Source organism: Megalobrama amblycephala, linkage group LG8 (assembly GCF_018812025.1).
Source record: "Megalobrama amblycephala isolate DHTTF-2021 linkage group LG8, ASM1881202v1, whole genome shotgun sequence".
Classification (NCBI taxonomy): domain Eukaryota; kingdom Metazoa; phylum Chordata; class Actinopteri; order Cypriniformes; family Xenocyprididae; genus Megalobrama; species Megalobrama amblycephala.
This window is the reverse complement of record NC_063051.1, coordinates 24,983,682-25,007,265: the sequence shown is the minus strand read 5'-3', so window position 1 is coordinate 25,007,265 and position 23,584 is coordinate 24,983,682. Positions and strand designations below refer to the sequence as shown.

Sequence of the window (23,584 nt, the reverse complement as noted above, 5' to 3'; positions counted from 1 at the left end):
CTGACTGTCTGTTGCATATAATTATCATGGTGCGGTTCAAAACAAAGGTGAGAAAAGGATCTGTGCAAGTAGTTTTATTAAAGAAAACAATACAAAACACTAATAAAACCTCAGGAACCAAAAACCGAACCATATAACAGATGAACACAGATAAAGGACAGAACTAAACATGGGGTATAAATACACAGGATAGTGAGTGAGAAAACAAGGAACAGGTGGGACAAATCAATCAACTAATGAGTAACTATGGCAACAGAGGAAACATAGGAAACAAAGGGAGCCGAAAATACTCAAATTAAGTAAACAGAAACACAGAATCTGTGACAATAAAGGCCAAAGTATACTTCACTTTTTACACATACTCGAGGGTCAGCGTACAGTGCATGCAACGCGAATTTCGTCATCAGAAGACTATGCGCACAGCTGGATTTTTGTAATCGCGCGTAGTTTGTACGCACAGATCGCACATGTGCATTTAATTTTTTTGCAGTAATTAGTTTATCCACAAGGTGGCAACTGTGCCCTGGGGTGTAGTTTCACAAGGTAGTCGAAGAAAAACTGCATAAACAGAACAGACAGGAACACATTCAAGCTACAGCAACAATGGAGGCCTACATAGATGAGAGATTGTGTGAAGAGGTTAGAAAGTACCCTCATTTGTACAACTCTAGCATTAAATAATACAAAGGTATTTACATGGATTTAACTTGTGGCGAGAGATTGCTCAAAACTGGTAATACACTACCTTACTACGTTTCCAAACAACAAACTTCACCACAGCCCTTACCTTTTGCTATATCTGATCATGGCCACCTAAAGTTAGTTTGCTTTGCTTTTGTGGATCTCGTGTTTTCATTGATTGCCATTTCGTCTCCGTCTCCAGTGCCACCCCCTGAGACAAACGCAAAATGGGACAAATGAATGATTATCTTTACAGTAAAAGTGTTAAGTAGCATGTTAAATTAATTAGTCCATATTAGGAATTTCACAGCTGTTAATTTAATGGAGAGGCGGAGTACTAAGTTCATCAAGTGAGCACTAATAGCTCTCAATCTGCCCAATGTGAAGATCAGAAGCGCTGGGGTGGGGCGAGGTTTCTCATATACATTATTCTTGAGAAGTCTTAGACACACTTGTCACGAAACCAAAAGTAAAATACACATACTATGTGAAGCGCCCAGGATTCTATTTTGGTGGAATAATAGTATTTTTTTCCCCTGCCGGAGCCTTTCATGTCATTTAGAGAGGTGTTTAATAAGGATGGGCACTAAGAGGATTATGATCCCATTTGGCCATGGCCCCGTTGAGATGAGGGGTTGTGGGGGGCATCCTTCTCACTGTCAAAACTCATTTCCCTCATAAATGATCAGCAAGATGACAATCCCATATTCTGGAAATGTGCTCCAGCCCCCAGCCTCCTCTCCTCACTGGGTTAATGAAGACCAAGAGCGAGCCGTCCTGATCAGCCCCGGTCTAAACTAAATGTACACAGCAGAAAGATGCAGAGAGAGAAGCTGAACCTTGCTCTTTTTGGAGATATACACTCTTAAATGTAAAGGTTCCAAAAAGTTTTTTTTTTTTTGCTGTGATGTCATTAAAGTACCATTTTTGCTTCCCCAAATAACCTTTCAATAAAAGGTTCTTAAAAGAACCATGTTTTTCTTAGTGTGAAGAACATTTTAATAATCTAAATAACCTTGTTCCATTATAAAGAATCTTTTGTGCAATGGAAAGGTTATGTGGATGTTAAAGATTCTTCATGGAACCATCAATGCCAAAAAAGAACCTTTAATTTTTCAAAGTGTAAAATTAAAGGTTTACACTTTTAAGGTTTACATACCATACCATATCATATCATACCATACCATACCCCACCCCCCCAAATGTAGGCTGTTCAATGTAGGCTTTTATGAAGTAACACAAAATATTATAACAAACTGCTCATATGTTCGGCATGGCATCGCATTTACAACATTTCAGATCCCTCAGTTCTCACCATCACAGAAAAGCCAAGCCAATGTTGATTCTGGTTTTATTACGAGCTCTGTCGCATTCTCTTTTTTTGCCAGAAGACTCTCTCTCTGCTCTTCAGTTTTTTTTTTAAACGGTTGATTACCCAGAAGTTTGAGAATTAGCTGCTCCATTTCAACCTTTTTCACTTGTTGTGACAACTAACCTATGCCACTCCCACACCATACAGCCGGACCAACTTTTCTCTATTAACGGACATGATGAGACACACACAGGCAAATTATGCATGTATGCAATTTCCTGCGAAAACCATTCCGCTCGGTCTAAACACTTATAAAGGTCTTACCATAGTGAATCAAGGTAAAACAAAAACATGTTTTGGAAGAAGGATTGATGATATAGCCTATTGACACATTATTTAAATTATGTTAACTTTGAACAAAAAAAAAGTTACATATCTTTATTTCTCTGGCCTAAGATGTCTCACCATTTATTTGTCGGTTTAATTTGCTTTGCTTTGTTTGACCAGTTCCGGTAACACCTGATCACATGGGTGATGTACAGTCTGGATTATACCATAATTATACCAAAATCAAGCAGGAGCATATTATCGCTTCCCACCCTGTGTCAGTCACCTTATGATATCTTTGCCTCTTTCTTTCTTAAGAAAAGACTGCAAGCTTCATTTCCCACAGCAAGGGAGTCAAGCTCTTGGCTGGCATCCCTATTCCATCCCTCCCTCTCCCTCTTTCTCTTCTCTTTTCTGCATGCTCTGGCTATTAAATGCATCTTCAATTCAGCAACTTTGAAGTGGCACTCCAGGAAATGCACTCAATCAATTATAAATGAAATAATCTCCTTATAATATTAGAGATTTTAAAAGTGTAAGAAATACCGCCAGATTAAGGAACCCAAATCAGTTTTAACAGTATCTAAAGTGACAGCAGGAGAATCATGGGAAGGAATGGGGAGAAAGTTAAAATGATTATGTAGATCTGTGTCACGGGCGAATGTTTCTGCAAATCCCTGCAGGATCTCACAGCACAGTGGAAACAGATTATTCCCGGCCTTATTTAAAAGCTGTGGCTTTTTTCAAATGGGAAACATTTATATAAATTTATACATAAATTTACTGCTCTTGCTATACTTTCTCTCTCGTCTGTTTGAACCAGTGTCTCACCATTGTATTATTGTGAACAACTGGCTGTTGCAAATCTTTGAAAAAAAATCAACTGTGATTTGATTGTTGATTTATATGCAAGTACTGAATTCATTTGTACTTAAGATTCACTTTTGTAGCTTTAAGTTCCTGCCTGTTAACTTCTGTTAACATCTTCTATATGGTAGTGCACACCTAACAAAATTTTAACACAAACATTTAAAATATATATATGTATTTTTATTTATTTATTTATTTATTTATTTATTTTTTGTCTAGGAAAATGGACAAAAATATTAATGACTCATTTTGCATTGGCATGAGAATGAGAATGCTCCTCCCTTTAAAGTGCCCCTATTATGCTTTTTCGAATATTACCTTTCATATATTGTGTAATATAGCTGTCTGTGAATGTAAAAGGTCTAAAAAGTTTTAAAGATCAAAGTACACGACAAATAAAGTTATTTTCTCCTAAAAGAAAGAATCAATTCTGAACTGCTGAAACAAGTCGTCAGCAATTCCAGTCTCACTTCCTGTTACAAACCTACGTAACAATGTAACACATTTACATAATGCCAGCCTATGGTCTTCATTGGCTGTCCGTGAACAACGTCTACTTTGACCTTCAAACAGCAATTTTTGAAGGGGACACAAATAATACAGCCACATTTATGTCTATTTTTCTTTTTTTCTGTCATTTTATCTGGCCAACAACACAAAGCAATAGCTGTTTAAATACGAGTTAGATTCATAGGTTCACCACATGGTCATATTATTATTATCTTGCGTCCTCCACATAGTATTTTATGTTTCGTCTGAGACAAAGAATGTCTCTTACTATTCAACTGCAGCAAGCCCACTTATCGCCACTTAATGTCATATTGAGCAAAACCCAACACAACAGTAGATGAGAAAGCTCTGAAGCGACTGAAGTTCATGTAACTCAGTAAACGAATTACCAAACCAAAATATCTGACTTCCTGTTGGTCGTAGCGAATGACTGTAAATTAGAAAGTTGTCCGGCTTAACGAGAACAATATGTCTACCGAGTTTGGTGACTGTAGGTTAAACTAACCCCCCACTTTTGTCAAAAGGTAGCGCTATAGAGGCCCCCCTCCCCGCCCGGATGGATGACAATCCTGACAAGTGTGTCGAGTTTCACGCAATTTAAAGCATGCTAAGAGTCTCAAAAGCATCTAAAACAAATACTGAAGTTTGATCTGTCGCTATGGCAACAGTGTTGGAAAAATATCAAAAATCTTTTCACAGGTCTACATTCGCCATGTCTTGACATTATTGTAATGAAGTTTGAAGCAAATCGGGTAAAAATAAGAGGGTGATCTCAAAGCATTTTGAAAGTGACACACTTCCTGTTGCCGGTTGGTGGCACTATAACTTTGACTCACAATAGTCACATCTATGTGATCGGCCTCCTACAATGAACACACAGCTGAAGGTTCATAAAAATCAATCTATGTATGCAGAAGTTATAACACACTTCCTGTTTCCCTTATCTCGCCATAAATTTGTTGCCTTGCCACGGCCGAACCGTTTGAGATATCAAAAATCCACTCACAAATTTACATCATCAATGTCTTGACTTCATGCTGACTGAGTTTGGCTGTGTACCGAGTTTCATACTAATACATGCAAGCATGTTTGATATACGGACCAAGTTTTCAGACTCCATTCAAGGGGGCGCCATAGAGCCCCTGTGACACGCTCAGGTCCCAGCCTCTGTGGCGTCCTAATGGCCGCAGATTCCAATGTGTGCGCCAATTTTCAAGAGTTTTTGAGCACGTTAAGGTCCCCAAAAATCCCCGGATGGTTGAAAAAAAAATTCTCCTTAGAAAAACAATAGGGCCCCGAGCCTTAGTGGCTTGGCCCCTAATGACCTGGCACTGACTGACAAAAGTATCAAATTATGGTTCATAGATTTGATGTAACTAAAGAATATTGGCTAAAATAAATGAAAAAACTAACTAACTTACTAACCCCACGATCAATTCATTTAATGGGATCTTTAAATGGTCCTGCAGTGTGATTTGATTTGTGGTGTGATATATGTCTTGTGTAATAATTATTAAAAATAATTAGCAAATTGATGTTTAAAATAGTTTTAGATGATGTATAACATGTCACACTGCAGGACTGTCACTCTTGAGAAAAAGCTCAGATATAGCTTAAATAAACTTAGTTTTCCAGGTGCTCCTAGAAAAGTAGACTCCCTTCTAAATAATGAACGCTATTATGTGGAGCGGTGAACTTTCATGCTGTGCTTGTCCCAAACAACTTCTTCCATCAAAAATGATTTTGAAACTTTTGGATGGACAAAAAAATAACATTGCATGGAAGCATTACATGTGGAAATAATTTAAACTGACCTCAGCTGGGTTTCACTACCACCATATCGGTCAAAAGCTGGACTGTGCAGCTGTCCAGGGGCAGCAAATCAATTGATCATTAGGGGAAGATAAGTAGGCAAACACATCCATCACTGCTCTGTTCACTAGCACCCCGCTGCTACAGTGAGCTACAGGGATTATCTGTGTTTAGGCAAGCGTCTGAGCGGTGTGTGTGTGTTCCCTGGTCAGTCCCTCATCTAACAGGTTGCTCTCACTCATTACATGGTTAGTTGAGCCCAATGAGGGCTCTTTCAGCTAAGTGAGAAGCAGGCTGGAGGGTTCATTCGGTGTTTGCATCTGTGAAGGAGTTAGACACACTTGGTCAGCGGTTTGACAGCCTTGACTCCACTGAAGCAGCTACAATCCCTGTGGGTACACACACACACACACACACACACACACACACTTCAAAGGCACCATAAAACTTTAAATACTTTTTTCTCCAATCTTACAATTAGTGAAATAACAGAATAATGCTTCAAAATAAAGATTTCCAACACATTTCGGTAATAAAAAAAAGGCATAAACAGCCTTAAAGCAGACTTATGTTTTTTTCTTACTCTAATATGTTTTGTTTGCTCAATTGTCAGATGGTCATTGCAACTAAACACAAAGAGTGTGTGACTTCTGAATTTAAGCTTTACAAAAGAAGAGAGATTGAAAAAATTAAATGTTCAAGTAATATCTATGAAAATTATTCAAGCAAAAAACAGCACAGAAATGTTTCAGTTTCATTGCATTTAGGTATACATTGAGAAATCATCAATATTCATGAAATTAGATATTTAATGTTTTGTTCATATTTATTTATATTAGAGTATTAGTAGACTGTTAGGTTAGGGTTAGGCAAATACGTTGACGTAGTTGCAAATTTTCTTATAGTCAATAGAATTTCTGTTGTGGAGCATCAAAATAAAGTGTTAGCAGATATTTAGCAGACTGTCTGCTTAATATGAGATGAGTGTTAGTCAACATGTAGTTGCAATCTTACTTATAGTTACTTAGTTATTAGTAGAATGTCTAAAGTGGACTATTGAAATAAAGTGTTTACCGCCTCTTCTGTGGAACCCAAAAGCAGAGGTTTAGTAAATTTAGTTTTAGTAAAAGTACTTTAGTAATATAAAGTAGTCCAGATCTCTTGCAATATTTTCTGTGTGCCAAATTTGTTTTCTGAAAATCTTTTTGTGAGGAACAGAAATCATTATTCACTGATAATCTTGTGCTGTGACACAAATCTCACTGCAACACACACATCATTTACGGCAAATCTGGCAGGATGCATTGACATCATTTTTAAATATGAAAATGACTCCAAATGAGATTTAAGAGTCCCAGTGGAAATAAATGAATTTTATCCATACAAAAGCTTTTGGTAAGAAACAGATATTTGGTCATATCAGTGAAAGTGAGTAAATAATGACAACATTTAAATTTTTGGGTGAACCGTTCATTTATTTTCCTGGCTCTACCTTTTACATATTCAGATCTTCATTGTTCCTGGGCTGCATCCGAAAACTTAGGCAGCGACTTGTTGCCTCACTACCCTATCAGGCAATGACTCTGCAGGCAGTGTTTGCACACGAAGGTACCTCATGAAACTGTTTTCAGACAGATTTCTGAGGCAGCGTTTAATGACCTACAACAAAATAGAAAGAGATTTGGTGATAACTAAGCAAAAATTTGACTACTACAATAGTAATTGTGGGGAAAAAAGTGGAAAACGTTGGCCAAAAACATACTTTTACATACAAACTGTTCTGTCCTCCACTGCTAAACCTTTGTAATCAATCTGTAATCATCAGCCTCTCAGATTTAAGTAAGACTTTTGGGGGAATCTCTGAATTTGAATCCTCAGTCACACAAATCGGAAAAATTACATTCTCACCTATTTTTTTAAGGAAGCGTAAATCACTTAAATGATTGTTTAACAATCCCACCAAGTGCTTTAAACACTCATTTGGATTAGCTTCTGAGTATCTAGTGTACTAATACGGTTTTGTACTCATCAGACTGGTCTGTCTTAAGACACTTAGAAAACAAAGAGGTCAGTAGAAGCAGTTTGCTTGAGGCGTTGGTGTGCTGTGTTTAGACTCCAGAGAGACGTTGCATGGCTGAGTCAGACTCCATCAGCTCATTCTTTACCTCAATATCCTTCTGAAGGAAAGAATCAGGACTACAACAGCTCTCTTGTGGAATGTTTTGTGTGAGGGAGAAAATGGAAGCCTTCATTGCTAGATTCATAAAGTGGCCACTGAGGGTGAGATTTAGGAGGAAATCGTATTTAAGATTTATACCAGTTGCAGAAATCAATCACTGGATACAACAGAACTCATGGCCCAAACCAGACCTATTAATGCTCCACTGAGCAGATTATTTAGCACTGTGCTTCTCAACATGGGTTTGCTTCAACAACCAGATTTTAAATTGGACATCAAGCAGCGAGCAAACAACCTGTATTTCCTTTTACATTAACATGTTAGTGTCTAACTAATTTGACTAGCTTCTACCAAATTACATTTGCATTTGTACAAAAATACTGTAGTTTAATTGAATGCACATCCTTTGACTTCAGAAACAAAACACATACAGTAATAAATGTTTTTTATAAATTTATACATTTTATAAATTGCCCTCTTGTTAAAGACGATCAGCGCAAACCTGCTATCCATTTTATTCAATAAATTTTGTACAAATAGTACAATGTGATTTTATTAATCATTCCGGGCTTGTAAAACAGATTAGTTCTTTAAAAATATATATTTTAGCTAGCTTCAGAAAGGGGAAAAATAGAAGGAAAAAGAGTGCATGAAAAATTGAAATCAATCCTAAAATTAATTCTGTGAAAGTTTGAAAATTATAGTGCTTTATTTAAAGAGTCAAATATCTAATGTGTAGAACTTTTTCTGTGACTTGGTACTTTGTGTCACTAGTGGCCCTGAAAGCCTGTCAGAAATGCTTAGTTTCTCCTGGAAAATGATTTGTATGGATCTTTGCTCCAGGTCTTGCCCTGTTTCTGCACAATTTCTCTCCACCCTCTTGTTTTTTTTCCCCCTCCTTTTGTTTAAGTAAAGCTAGGATTAGGGAAGATTTTCCCCCTAAAGTAGTGGTTTGATGGTGCTTTTATCCCCTAGAGTTGCGAAGACGGTGGAGCCCCAGGATTAGACCAACACAAAAGGTGTTGTTGTGTCCGGCCGCAGGCTGGAGGGAAGAAACTCAACTGCCAGTTTCAATATGTCAATGTTCTCAGGATGGGAAGTTGGCCAAACCAATTGAGGAGAGCTCTGGTGTCCAAATACTCACAGTTCAGATGCAGTTCAGATTTTGGCGTACCAAAGTTACAACTCTTCAAAATCCAAAGAATGTCCCATGTGTTATATCTAGAAAAAAAATTTAAGCAGTTGATTAGTATTACATAAACACTTTTTAGGTTTTTAGATTCTGTAAGGTCTTCTACATGCACTCCTAAAAGTTGACAAAATTCACTTTTAGCAGATAATACGCATTTAAAGTGTACAGACTTCTTTATCCAGGAAAATGAATGGCCGAAAATGAGAATGTCCCTCCCCAAAAACCACTTGCCACTTACAAGCAAATCATAAGCATAATCGAAAACCTATTATTTATTCACTTTGATATGTCCCATCCAAACTTCCTTCTATAGGAAATAATCTAACACAGAAAACAAAACTATGTTCGTTGAGCTATTTCATGGATTTTTACAAATAAGTAGTCACTTAAGTAAAGATGCCAAATAAAAACTAGTTTCTGTCACTAAAAATTGTTTTCAAAGCATCACTGTGCCTTTTTCAGAGGAGATAACATTGCTAGATGATCCATGTCTCAGCAGTAACATCAAACTGTGTGTTAACATCACAAAAGTCATCTCAGCCTTCAGCCCAAAGTGCATTTATGTATGTTAAAGAAGAAATATTCCAGTGATGTTTATCATTATTAAGAAATGATTGATTAAGGGTTATTTTGGCCACTTTTAATCAGCAGCAGAAGTGGAAAGAAAATATTTTAACCAAATATCTTGATAATAACACTTCTAACGGATTGCTGCTGGCAAGTTGTTTTGCTATTCTTGTCACAAGAGTCCCCAAGCAGCAGTCAACTTAGAACCATTAATCAAAATTATTAATATTGCCTATATCAGCACATACTACAATACCCTTTACAAGAAACAGAGAGGTTCAACCCTCTATGAAGTAGGGTGTTTACATTCAAAATACAATAAGAGATAATTTTGCAAGCATTCCCTTATACGTCTCTCAGAGGAAGACTTGATCGAATTCAGACCATAAAACCTTGGATGCACCATCATGAACATGAAATATGAGTAGGCTAACTAAAACCTGGCATATTGCATTTGGCTCATTGGTTTAAAGTTGGTTTTACACCTCATTGAGTAAGCTTGCGCATTTTGGCTGGTCGGTTGAGCTTTAAGAGAGGATAAAGTTTTGTTCTGAAGATCTGGCATGCGAAAGCATCATCTCCAAGAGGAAAGACGTTAAACCATCTAAAGAGGCTTTCTGTGATGGAGCCTGTTCGTAGTAAAATACGGAGATTTTGGGCCAGAATAGCAAAAGTGGTTAGAAATGGTGGCCAGTGCAAAATAACCTAAAACAGTTTTACCCACTTTTGGCAAGTTCAGGAGACCCTAACTTTTCATCTTTCAAATCTTTGTACATGTTTGGAATATGTAAGTATGTATTATAAGTGTTGTATATGTATTATAAGTAATAATAAGGAATGGAAAACATCTTTAAAGGCAACTTTAGTGTCGCTGCTCATAATTAAGCAGTGTTCACACTGAAAGTAAACTGCAGAGAAAAGCAAAGTCATTCACTTTCAAAGTAGCATTAACATGTGCTTATCGTGACATAAGTGGAAATAAATGCCACAACCAACTAACTAACTAACTATTACAGCTATATAACTAAATAACTAGCCTATGCAAAATACTGAAGAACAAAGCTCACCAGATGGCTATAATAAAATGTCATAGCCTCCCAAACTGAGACATTTTTAACTGTTGAGGCTGCTGCCATTTTGGTTGTTTTTGCATGATGCCAGGTACGGTCAAGTGATAGAAGTTAAGCTTTTTGATGAAGTTAGATGAAGACGCTAGGGTCCAGCTAACCTGGCAAGGCTCTCTCAAAGTTATGAACAAACGTTCATTAATAGAATGTTCGTTCAATGATGAATAACGTTCTCAAAATGTTTGCACAAAAACATTATTTATACATTGTTCATGGAGCATTTTTTTTCAGAGAACATTTAACATTCCCATAAGGTTTGAAGAATGAACTATGGAATGTTTTCTTAACCTTAGCAAAAACGTTTTTAAAACATTTGAAAAACGACATTTAACTGAACATTTTAAAAACTGGACAACTGAAATAACGTTCATAACTTAATGGAACGTTAGCAAAACTTTCTTAGAACATTTATTATTAGGCCTATAGGCTTTTTTTTATTATGGTAGCCTAAACAGGAAAGAACACAGCATAATTCTTATTGGTTGGTTAGAACTGAGAGTCGTTATTAAAAACTGACAAGCCTCTGACGAGAAATTAAATTTTTTTAGCGGGAATGCTGGAACGTGCTGGACACATGAACATTAGCCAAGACTGTGGAGAAACGGAGGAATTCCTTCTCGCTTTAATTGCTTTAAAACGGTCTTTACAAAGAGACACTACCTAGCTTTACCTCCTATTTAACTTCTTATTTCCATTGGTTCAAAAGTTAATAGGATTTTTTTCCCTCTAGACCTTAATGCGCGCAGATGTGGACTAAACAGGCTATATAACCGGAGGAACTTTGAATAGACCCGGAACCTTAAAAAAAAAAAAAAAAGGTAAACATTTTCTATTAATTAGATATTAAGCTATACAGAGGAACGTACAAATTCCTATGATTTATAGACCTAGCATACAATAGTTTGTTTAATAAATAATAATAAAAAAATTTCGGTGCTCCAGGTAAAGGCTTTAATACTTCAGCCAAGACTGAAAATTATCACCCTGAATCTCCAATTCTTCCCAGCATTTCAAAAAAATATCAAGCTTTATATTTAAGGACCACTTCTTAATTCCACCCTAAACGTTTTTCCCCCTCTGGAAGAAGAAATCTTAAAAAAAAAAAAAGAAGAAAAAAAAAAAACCTGAAGAAGAGAAGGGCATTATTGTTTTAATCCTCTTACCATCCGTCATTTTAAGAGTGTTTTAAAGGCTGAGATGGCGTCTTGTCTCTGTAAATCCTCCAGGCCGGGAGAGATTCTGCCATCTATTAGAGATCTCATTCTCTCTCCACCTTCTTTGCTTCGGTCCCTCTTAAAAACTGCTTGTCAGACTCAGAGGAGGTGTAACGCAAATAATAGTAGGCAAGGCAGTGAATTAGTTTACAACTCTTTTCCCCTCCACATTTTCATAATTCAGATTCCAGCCTGCAAAATGTGTCACAATTGTTCTTTTTAGTAGTTTGTAGGCTACTGTTCCTATAGGATATTGTTTTTGACTTTTCTTAATGGTGTAACAATAATAAATCATATTCATTCATTCAAAATTCTACCTGAGCATATTGTAGCCTAATATGCAAATCTTTCAGATGTTTTAAAACATTTTATTTTAGACGTTTAAATTATTATTTATAATTTAATAATAATTTATTTATAATTCTTTCCTAAGTGATTCGGTCACTCGTCATATTTTTGTGAAAAGAGCATAAAAAAGCATACCGTTGCACAGGTCAGCATGAGCCCGTGAAAACTGGAGGAACTGAAGGTGACGGAGAACCTCTGACTGACAGCGAAATTGGCCAATCAGGTTCCGCTGTGATCTCATCACGTTCCTCATTGGCCGATGGGCGGGAGGTGCTGGCGCTCTGACTCGAGGAGGCTGTGATATTTTTTAAGGACTAACATCAAACATTCTTCAGAACAGAGCGGTTGTAAACAGTATCGGATACTTTTGACTTCCAAGCGGATATTTACCTACAGACAGACTGGGAAAAAATCACTTCTGTTCAGTTGCGCAAGTTGCCAGCTAATTTGTTGTTACTGTTCGGAGGGGAAAAAAACTTCTCAGAGAGGTGAGTAGCTAACCGCTTTTAAAATGATATGACCCCGTGAAAATCAGTTTTAAAAACCGCTTTCTTCAGTTTATCTGTTTTAACTTACACTAACATATATCATAAATTGCTTTATAATGAGATTTAACATTTTATTTTAGACATAAGACATTTGACGTGGATCCTAAAGACTTGAAACTGACAGTTTTAAAGTCTATTCTAATAGGCTAAAATGGTAACGTTAACCTCATAACAAACATTGAATTATAAACTGTGGTGAAAGTGCAATTGTTGTTGATCCATTTATGATCGGACACTTACAAATTAGTTTGGCTGGTGCTACCTAATGTAATCAGGACGATTCTGTCATATTAAATAATATTTTGAATTTATAATTTAATTGGGATATTATAGCCTACATAAAAAAAAAAAAAAAAAAAAAAAAATTACAGTGTAAGCTTAATGTTCGACAGACCATTAGTTAATGTAGCCTATTCAGATTAGTTAGAAATTACTAAACTGTGATTTATATATGGAGCATATTTTATAAATATTAAAAATATTAAAATTTATATTTAAACTAAATGTAGCATCCTAATTTATATACAATGATTGTTAATGACTTATTGGAAAGTTATTTTAGATCATTTTAAGAAAACATGAGGACACAAAAAAATGTTGCTCTATCTAGGTGTGATCAGTTATTATAAACATTATTGTCAAACGCCTAAAATTATTTTAATCAAAATGTCTTGGGAAAATTGTGGCGGGTTGTTAAGGCTTGTTAAAAATGTGCACCAAGTTCCGTGAAATACAAACCACCTCGCGTCCCATCAGGTCAGACTGGTAATGAAAGCTATTTGCACCAACATTAGACGCGGCCCAACTGGGACCAGCATTTATAAATGCACACATACATCTCCAGCAGAAGCCCAGAGGCGACGACGGACAGAAAGAGCACCAATTGAGCTTAACACCGGGAGGGCACTGTAAATGTTTAGCAAAGCACTTTTTGTTCAGCCGAATTAAAGTATTCCCATGTGGCTGGAATATGATTACATTGGGGAATTTAGTGTCAGTGACACAAATGCCACGGGCTCTTTAGTGAGGGCTAAATCCTAAACCCTCAGGCTGCTTACACTTATTCTTGCTTTAAAAAATAATTATGACTTATAAAGAGATTATTAGACTGTGGCCAATTATCACCGATTAGCGTGACCAAACTGCAGCTTAATGATGGAAAATCCTACTGAAGAAAATAAATTAAAATTCAATCATCTGCTATTCTATTATCAATACCTATTATTATTACTATTATTATTATTATTATTGTTAGACCTAATTGTTATTTATTAATGCAGTTCAAAAGATTTTTCATTTTTTGACAGATGGATATAGCTAGTCAAATATGCCCTCGAGCCCAGTTTTTGCAAAGAGAATGCGCAAAAATTAATACACTTTTTAAAATGTCTTCAACATAGGCTACCAAAACGAATTATTCATGTCTACCACATTTAATTTGATAGACGACCTATCAAAACTCCATCCAGAGACTGTCACGGCTGCTTGCAAACTGAACGAAAACATTCATCATCGATTGTGTCGATTGTGTCATACGCCATCAACAATAAATAGCATGTGTTTTTGCTCAGTCAGATTGAATTAAAAAAAAAAAAAAAAAAGATCAGATTTTCCGAACTCTTTTTTTACTCCACGATTATCATTTTTTATCACGATTATCAGTGAATGTACACAAAAGGTATTAGCTAAACCGATATAGGCTAATATTAGGCTAGTCAAAAAAGTTAGTATTCGCTTAAAATGATAGAAAGAAAAACAAAGAAATACCAAGCACAATTAGCACAAAAACATGATTCGATACAATTTAAATAAAATGGCAAAAAAAAGCGTAGCTATGTAAAAAAAAAAAAAAAGCCAGCGTTTTACACGAAAAATATGAAGAAAAAAATGTATGAACACGCACGCGGATATCTATTATATTGTTTGTTTACGACTGATACACAACTTTTGTCTGTTGCAATGCACTGTGAAAGACATTAGCCTATAATTAATATCCTTTATTTATGAGGTAACTAAATAATTTCATTAACAATTAAATGATAAGGTATGCGAAAAATAAATGATTCCTGTATTTATAGTGAAACATAAGATGCATGTGGAGCACGTGAATTATTTAAAAAAATGCCTATACACTCTTAAAAATTAAGGTTCCAAAAGAGTTTTTTTTAAGTGATTCCATAGAATAAGAACCTTTTTTTCTTAGTGTTTCACATTTTAAAAATCTAAAGTAGGCCTATCATTTTCCACTATTTTGAATCTTTTGTGCAGTTGAATGGTTTCGAGCATGTTAAATGTTCTTCTTGGAAGTTGGAACCATCAGTGACAGTAAAGAAACTTATTTTAAGATTGTGTGCGCAAATTCGGTGATTCGGTTTTTTATTTATTTTTTTCAGGTAGAGGAATCATTTCCATGCATGATTTAGGTCTCTTTATGGATATAAATGCGTCACACATGAGACGCAACATTACAACCTCAAAACACCATGAACTCATAAACGTAGGCGTTAAATGATTATTTTAGTCATCATGAAAGTAATCTTATGCATTGTCGTTTATCAGAGGGACGCTATGCAGCACTACGGGGTGAACGGCTACTCTCTGCACGCCATGAACTCACTGAGCGCCATGTACAACCTGCATCAACAGGCCGCACAGCACGCGCAGCACGCGCCCGACTACCGGCCCTCCGTGCACGCGCTCACCCTGGCGGAGAGACTGGCAGGTAACCGCTCACCGGAAATGTAAAATTCTTTGACAGATGTACTAGATCAGGAGTGTCCATACTCGGTGATAGAGGGTTACTGTCCTGCGGAGTTTAGATCTAACTTGCCTCAACAGGAAGTTTCTAGTAGGCTTAGTAAGACCTTGATTGGCTGGTTCAGTTGTGTTTAATTGGGGATGGAGCTAAACTCTGCAGGACAGTGGCCCTCCAGCAGGATTGGACACCCCTGATCTATAGATAGATAGTTTACTTGTTTGTTATGAAACTCACCATAATTCTTCATCCTCGATGACTGCATATTTAGACATCATCTTGGAGGCGCGGTATGGCTCTCAGCACAGAAAGCAACGCCGCAGCCGTACAGCCTTCACTGCCCAGCAGCTGGAGGCGCTGGAGAAAACTTTCCAGAAAACTCACTACCCTGATGTGGTTATGCGTGAACGTCTGGCCATGTGCACCAACCTACCTGAAGCTCGAGTGCAGGTGAGTTCACAACATGTGAGGACACCAGCCAATGGGATTTGTTGACTACAACTGCTGGGAAATAATTGCAAGATCAAAAAGCAACCAAAAGATGACAGTGCACAACACAATTAGGGTTTGTATAGGTTGCAAGTTGTTTGCAGAATTATACATTACTAATGCTACATATTGTGCACCTTAATGAAAGACACTGCAGGCAAAAATCGTTGTTTTTTTCATGCACTGGTCAATTATTAGATGTCTTCTTTTAGACTAAATGGAAAGAAAACATCCAAAATACACAATTACGTTTTTTTATTACATTTTATCTATTTGCATTTGTAGCTTTTAATTACAATAGATATCAGCACTTACTGTATACACCAAACTTTCCTGTTTTATTCCTATCTATATTCTGAAGGTTTTTACAAAGGGGTTTGTTCATATATTCAAATAGGTCATTCGCCTGTTTTATACTGGAAATGCATGCAAATTTGTGCATACTTTAGATATTGTCTCATTTGCATATTTGAACATAACATTTCAGACAACTTGTAATACAAAACAATTGTCTTAATGTATTGTTTTTACTGAATTGTGGATGTATGGTCATATCTATCAGTTAAAATTTTTACACTATTCACCTGGTGTCTTGCCTTGGATTAGTTGACTTTAAAATGAAAATTACCCCAAGATTTACTCACCCTCAAGCCATCCTAGCTGTATTTGACTTTCTTCTTTCTGATGAATACGATCTGAGTTTTATTAATAAATATCCTGACGCGTCTATCCTTTATAATGGCAATGAACGGTACCAACAAGTTTGAAGGTCAAGAAAGTGCATCGGCTGCATCCATACATCAAAAACGTACTCCACACGGCTCCGGAGGGTTAATAAAGGCCTTCTGAAGTGAAGCGATGCGCTTGTGTAAGAAAAATATCTGTATTTAACAAGTTAACCCCCTGGAACTACGTGAAGTACGTTTTTGATGGATGGATGCAGCCGATGCACTTTCTTGAGCTTCATACTCGTTGGTCCCGTTCACTGCCATTATAAAGCTTGGACGCGTCAGGAAATGTATTAATATAACTTCGATTGAGTTCATCAGAAAGAAGAAAGTCAAATACACCTAGGATGGCTTGAGGGTGAGTTTTAAAGTCAACTAATTCTTTAATTCAACTATTCACTTGACAACCTTTAAAGACTCACAAACATCAATATCTTCACACTCACAGGTGTGGTTTAAAAACCGCCGTGCAAAGTTCCGCAAGAAGCAGCGCAGCTTGCAGAAAGAGCAGCTTCAGCAGCTGAAGGAAGCTGGGATGGAGAGCGCACAGGAAGAAGGAAAAGAAGAGGCTCCGCCAGTTGAGGCTCAAGCCCCGCCCTCCCCTTCAGATGGGTGTGGCCCCATGTGTCCTCCTCCCTGTGAGCTTAGTGAGGAGGTGAATGTCACCTCACCCGAACAGTCAGGGGCAGAGTCAGGGGCTGAGGACATGACTGACAGAGAGGACGAATCGTTGTCCATCAAAGATGAAACAAAAGAGGCGGGGCCACCCCTGACGACAGATGACAGTTCACCTTCTTGCAAACCAATCAGCCCTAAATCAGGTATAAATAGCTATTTTTTTCACAGTGCTTAAAAGGAAACACTTTTAGATAGATTAAAGTAGTATCCAGAATTAAATATTTAGTTTAACCCAAAATGAAATTACGGTCATTATTTACACACCCACATCATTCCGAACTCATGTGTCTCATGTGACTGCGGGGAACACAAAAGGAGAAACACTGAAGAATGCACTGGAGCCGAGCTCCAGAAATGACCAAAAAGAAAACAGTAAATGATGACAGAATTTACACTATAGGTTTAAAATCTGGGTATGCTGGTCATTGTTTAGATGTACATTAAAGCCTAAATCAAGGGGCCTTTTACATGACACTGTTTTCAACTAAAAACTGAAAACTTTTTAATGCATTTTGGCTGTTCATTTACATGACAATGGCCTTTGGGGGCCTGAAAATGCAAGTTATAATACCGTTATTGTCTCCGTTTAAATGACAAAAACGTAAATGTGTGAAAATCATGCATATTACATGTTCAGTCTATAGGCATGTAGTTTTACTTTACAAAGTGACATCGCCAACTACTGGCCTGGCAGCAGAATACAGCATTTTTAATCATTTTTGGGGATTTTTACAACGTTGTCATCTGTATGTGAAAAAAGCAAAAACTTTACAGTTTTTAGTACATTGTTGTCGAGTAAACAGATTTGGGGAAAATCTGTTCATTATATAAAGCAACCGTATATCTTCACAAAATTGGGATTAAACTGCTAGATTCATTTTACAAAGCCTTTATAACCTTTTTAGATCTGTTTTAATTACCTGGACTTTCAGTGGAGGGACAGAAATCTCTCAGGTTTCATTAAAAATATCTTAATTTGTGTTTCAAAGATGAACAAAGTCTTGGGAGTTTTTATCAACATGAGAGTGTGTAATGGATGACACAATTTTCAGTTTTGGGTGAATATCCCTTTAAAAGCTTATTTACTTTACCAATGGTCTATGTCTTATGGGTTTGGAACATCAATGACACTGAGTAAATGACAGAATATTCATTTTTGTGTGAACTATATCTTTAAGAATGTTGAATGCAAATGGAAACAATATTAAATTGTCATCTACCTCTCTCCCCAGATGAGCTGCTTGGTTCACCGTCTCTTCCTTCCTCCAGTGGCGTCAGCGGCGGTGTGGCTCAGACTAATTCTTACGCGTCGTCTCCTCTCAGTCTGTTCCGTCTGCAGGAACAGTTTCGCCAGCACATGGCCGCCACCAACAACATCATGCACTATCCCGCCTTCGACGTGACCACGCCCTCCTCCTTACCCTACCTGGGCGTAAACGTGAACATGGCGTCTCCGCTGGGATCTCTGCCGTGTCAGCCGTACTACCAGACCCTCTCTCAAGCCCAGCAGATGTGGAGCAGCCCTCTGATGCAGGGCTCTGGTGGTCTACCGGCCCTCAACAGCAAAACCACCAGCATCGAAAACCTGCGTCTGAGGGCGAAGCAGCATGCTGCATCACTCGGCTTGGACACGCTTCCAAACTAACCACTGATCAATGTCTTGTGTCCAGGATCTAAATCACATTAGTGTGCTGAAATCACTTGACAGCTGGCTGAGCTGGAGCTGTTTCATTATCATATAGCATGGTGGAGTGGAGAAGTTTGGATGACTTTTAAATGTTTAGGTCTGGCTGCATGGCAGAGGTTTTAAACTTTTCCAAACACCCCTTGCTTTGCACTTTGAAATGCAAAAAAGAGCACATTAATTCATTTGTCTCTGTAAATAAGCTTCTTCAGGTCCACAGCCTTAGTAGAAGGTTAGTGAAGCCTCCCGTTTGTATATTTGAAGAGATGCTTAAATGTCTTCCCTGTCTGTGGATGTTATAAAGGGACGTAAACGTATGGATGAAGCTTCTGCAAACATCAGAAAGACTTCAGCATCACCTGGACTGATGTTCCTGATGTCATGCCATGTGATTTGTCATTTTAGAGTCTATTGGATATCTCTGAATTGTTTAAATAAATGTGAATAATTTATTAGTGAAATGAAAGGGAATAAACCACATATATGAACTGAATCTGTAACAGTAGCTTTATTGTTTGTTGAGTCTATATTCCAAGTTTTACCACCTGTATTTGATGGTAACACACATACTTTTTCTGTCACTGAGTCACATTCATTTAATCCTGCTATTTTAAAAGTTAATATAAGAATAATTCCACAATTTAAAAATGATCCTTTAAATTTCTGTAATTTTAAGAGTAATTGCAACAGAAGCCAAATTGATCATCAGTTAGTTAAAAAAAATGGTATTTAACATTAGCTATAGCTCTAAAAAGGCTAAAATCATAATTAAATCACATGAATACTTGTAGACATTTATAGTCAGTGGAAGAAGAGTTACAAAAGAGCACTGAGCTAAAATTAATTTGAAAGAATTAAAATAAATCTAACACAAGCCACTTTGATTAGATTTTCAGGCGTGCTCCTTTCTCATTTTTATTCTCTGAAATGATCTTTTTTAATTCATATGCACTGCATTACCTGTACACCATTACTAAATAAATGGCTAACCCAACCTGTTTAACACAGACATGAAATGTCTTATACACATGTGCCCTTTGCCTGCCTGTTTTTCCCCCTCTTTCGCATACATGTTCATCTTGATAACAGATCCAGTGAAAAGCTTAAAACACAGTGGCAGAGAGTGATCACCCACATCACCCTGGACGAGACCGTCGCCACCCACCTGTCAGAGGTTTGGCAGCTCTGAAGCAGAACTCTCTGCAGTAAGGAGATTAGTACGGGTCAGGATACCAGTGGATTAAGTTGAAGAAGAACAGAGGAATGGGGTGTGAAGACATGTCGTGTTCAGACACCTGTTAACAGCCCATACTTTATATGCTGGCACTCCAGTGAATTTTAAAAACATGGATTTCATTTTCAATTCCAGACAGAATAGGGCGAGAAAAGACAAGGTCTTTAACAAAGGCATACTAATGGTTAACATCTCTAATGCATTGGTTCTCAAATGGTGTGTCACAGACAGCACTGAAAAAAATGCTAAATACAAACAATAAAATGTAATTAACTAGGCTATATAGGACAAAATAAGTATAGGCTTATTAACTTTTCAAAGGGAGCAGGGTTATTATTTTTAACTAGAACTAAAACAATAAAAAACATTTTTGTTACTTAAAATAAAATTAACGATAACTAAAATAAAATATACAAAACTTAAAAAGTACACCATGTAGCTTTTAAATAATGGGTCAATACTTAATCAATCCTTTTCCCAAAATGTGTTTTTTGTCTTTCCCCGATTCACAATTTAACCCTTTAAGACCTGAAGTCATTTTTAGAGGTTTTTTTTTTTTTGTGCGACATACACAAAAGTAAAAATTCATAACTCCAAAACTATAGCAAGGAGAGTCAATAGGTAGGTATCATTTGATAGAACACTATAAATCTAAATCTAAATTACATTACATCATGCTGAGAAACTGCTGATATATATATATATATATATATATATATATATATATATATATATATATATATATTTTTTATATGTTTCTTATTTGACATGCAATAACTCAGAAAGGAAACATGATCAGAGAAAAATTTTTGGTGAAGCTCTCCTATAATGGGTATTTTTAAAATTGTTCCTACACGAGGAATATCTAGTGATCAGTGCAATGGACTGTGTTGATTTTGGTCTCATTTTAAAGGTGCTAAAGAGGATGTTTTGTTTTATACATTTTTGCAATATTACTTGAAACTGTCTTTACTAACTGATAAAAGACTATTTATTAGGTGCACTGAAAGGAATAATATTAATATACATCATCTGTGCCTTAGATGATGGCCTTAAAAACATCAGCCAATCGTTTATGCGATCATCGCATAAACGATTGGCCCTCTGGTTTGTCAATCACTGCCATGACGTTCCTTGTGAGAGACGTGCGCGGCTGCGTGATCCAGTAACTTTCCACACTCTACACGACACAGCGAATGCCGGTGGTAAACACTCGTGTTCCAATACCAATACTCGAGTTTTGGGAGCCGTTCCCTCGAAATAAGCTGTGAAGGAGGGGGGTTGTTCTTACGCATGCGCTCATTTAAAAAACTCACTAACAGTCTTTGGTTTCTCAGTCGACGAAAAGATCCTCTTTAGCACCTTTAATCGTGAGAATCTATAATGAAAACTTTTTTTTTTCTTTTTATCAACAAATAACTCAGCACTATTTAGGAGTTAATCGAATCGGCTACATGCATTGTAATGTTCAGACAAGCTTTCAAATAACACCAATTTCGAGAGATATGTTTGAGATATGTTTTTATGTATGAGATTTTAGCCATGTATTTTTATGATTTTAGGTTCATTTTAATTGTGAGAATCTGCTTTAAATAATGATATAACATTTTCTATGATTCTATATGCATTTTTCATGAAGTTATGAGCAAAAACGCCACGTGAAATCTACATATTTGTATTCAGTTTATATCGGCTCTTAAACAGAGACATGCAAACAAGAGGGTTAATAGCCTATTATAAGTGTTTATATTTTAGTTGGGATGGTTTTCATGGGAAATGGTGTTGAGTCACTTGCTCGTGCATGTCTCATATCCGTAAATAGAAAAAAGTTGCTCGGCTACTTTGACGTGTGAGTGGTGTGGGAGTGGCATATAAAATGTAAATGTGACATGGAAATGGCATTTTTATTACTCAACAGGTGAGAAGGTATTTTATTGAACAGTGAGGAAGCTCCATAACAGAGTCCATTGTAAAGCATTATCTATTGTGAAGGGTGACATTGGTTGTCTGTTAATGGGTAAAGCTACAGTAATGACTTAAGCTAGTTAGCTCGAGATCTAAACTGGTTATATCTCTTAAGCCTAGTAGTGAATGTTTCATGAGCTGTAGGATCATTTTTCCTTCTCTCTCTTTCGTTATAACAAAGAACCATATTCATCCGCACAGTAATGCAGAGCCGTAGCGTGAACAATACAAAAATCTTCTGCAAAATATATGCAGTTTTGTTTTTAACCGCTAGAGGGCCAAAAGATAGTGTAGGCTACCTTTTTAATGTATATTTTTAGATAGTTCCCAAGGCAACACTTTGCAATTTTCATTTAGTTTAGCTTGATGTACTGAAATAACAAACTAAAACTGAAATAAAAATGAATTTAAAAACTATACAGACATTTTTTCTAAAAAAAAAAAAAATATATATATATATATATATATATATATATATATATATATATATATATATATTCTAAAAAACATACAAAAAAAATTACTAAAATGAAGCCAGAAAATATAAAAATATAAACTGATTGAAAGTATTAATAAAAACTAGTATCTCAGTGATTCTAAAAAAAAAAAAAAAAACACTGAATGGGAGAAGAAAATACTTCCCAAACTTTTTGTTCTTACAGCTGTCTCTCTAATCAAACTCTTTGGCAAAAATTCATCTTTCACTTGGTAGAAGCCAAATTAGGGAGATGCTAATATGAACAAGTTGGGTGACAACAAAACATTAAAAAAAAAAAAAAATTTCAAACTACATGAAATATGGCCAATCATCATATAACCATCATGTCAGTTTTCTTATTCAGTCTATGCCATGTTAATAATTTCATTAGATAAAATCTGCGCCCTGAAGCAAAACCAGAGAAACACCGCTTTAGTGATCATTAATGTAATAATCACAATAAAATGAATTTTATGCCAAGTACAAGATGTTACATTTCTTCTTTGACATTTACAACCAGTATTTAGTGTGTGCTGGTGAGTGTAAAAATGTGTGAGTGCAGTTTTTGGGTTGGGTGTTTTTCGTCTGTGTGTGTGTTAAGCTGTTGAGGTCCTCTTGAGCTCTTTGATGTGTATCAGGGTTGTGCTCTGTTATAGGGATTTTCTGAGTTGACAGCTGCTTGAATATGTGGCGGTACTGCGATGGCAGTGGGTTAAAGAATGCTGGGAACAGGATTAGGATCATATTCTGGCAGTGGCTGTCAGTTCATCAATGGGCTCAGGTTCCCCAGTGACAGCTCTCCTTTGCTGCACGGCTAAGACCTTTAGAGGAACCATAAAGGAGTGTGAAAAAGGGCTGTTTCAATGGCATGGTATGAGTTTTGTTC

The 23,584-nt window shown here is 36.6% G+C and overlaps 1 protein-coding gene and 1 long non-coding RNA gene across 3 annotated transcripts; one reads left to right on the top strand and one right to left on the bottom strand.

Moving 5' to 3' along the window:
• Window positions 1–59: 59 nt before the first annotated feature.
• LOC125274122 lies at window positions 60–12,376 on the bottom strand. 2 transcript variants are annotated; one of them, XR_007186183.1, is made up of 7 exons: window positions 12,275–12,376; window positions 11,741–11,983; window positions 8,836–8,912; window positions 7,005–7,171; window positions 5,515–5,901; window positions 788–892; window positions 60–558 (listed from the first exon to the last, which is right to left on the bottom strand). It is a non-coding gene; the product is annotated as an uncharacterized LOC125274122 (long non-coding RNA). The 2 variants fall into 2 exon arrangements; XR_007186182.1 differs by having other exon boundaries at window positions 60–892.
• Window positions 12,377–12,444: 68 nt separating this feature from the next.
• dmbx1b (diencephalon/mesencephalon homeobox 1b) lies at window positions 12,445–19,514 on the top strand. The gene is made up of 5 exons (XM_048200235.1): window positions 12,445–12,627; window positions 15,247–15,409; window positions 15,714–15,892; window positions 17,108–17,480; window positions 18,570–19,514. The coding sequence occupies exons 2-5, from the start codon at window positions 15,256–15,258 to the stop codon at window positions 18,980–18,982; spliced, it is 1,119 nt and encodes a 372-aa protein (XP_048056192.1). The 5' UTR covers window positions 12,445–12,627; window positions 15,247–15,255; the 3' UTR covers window positions 18,983–19,514.
• The last annotated feature ends 4,070 nt before the right edge of the window (window positions 19,515–23,584 follow it).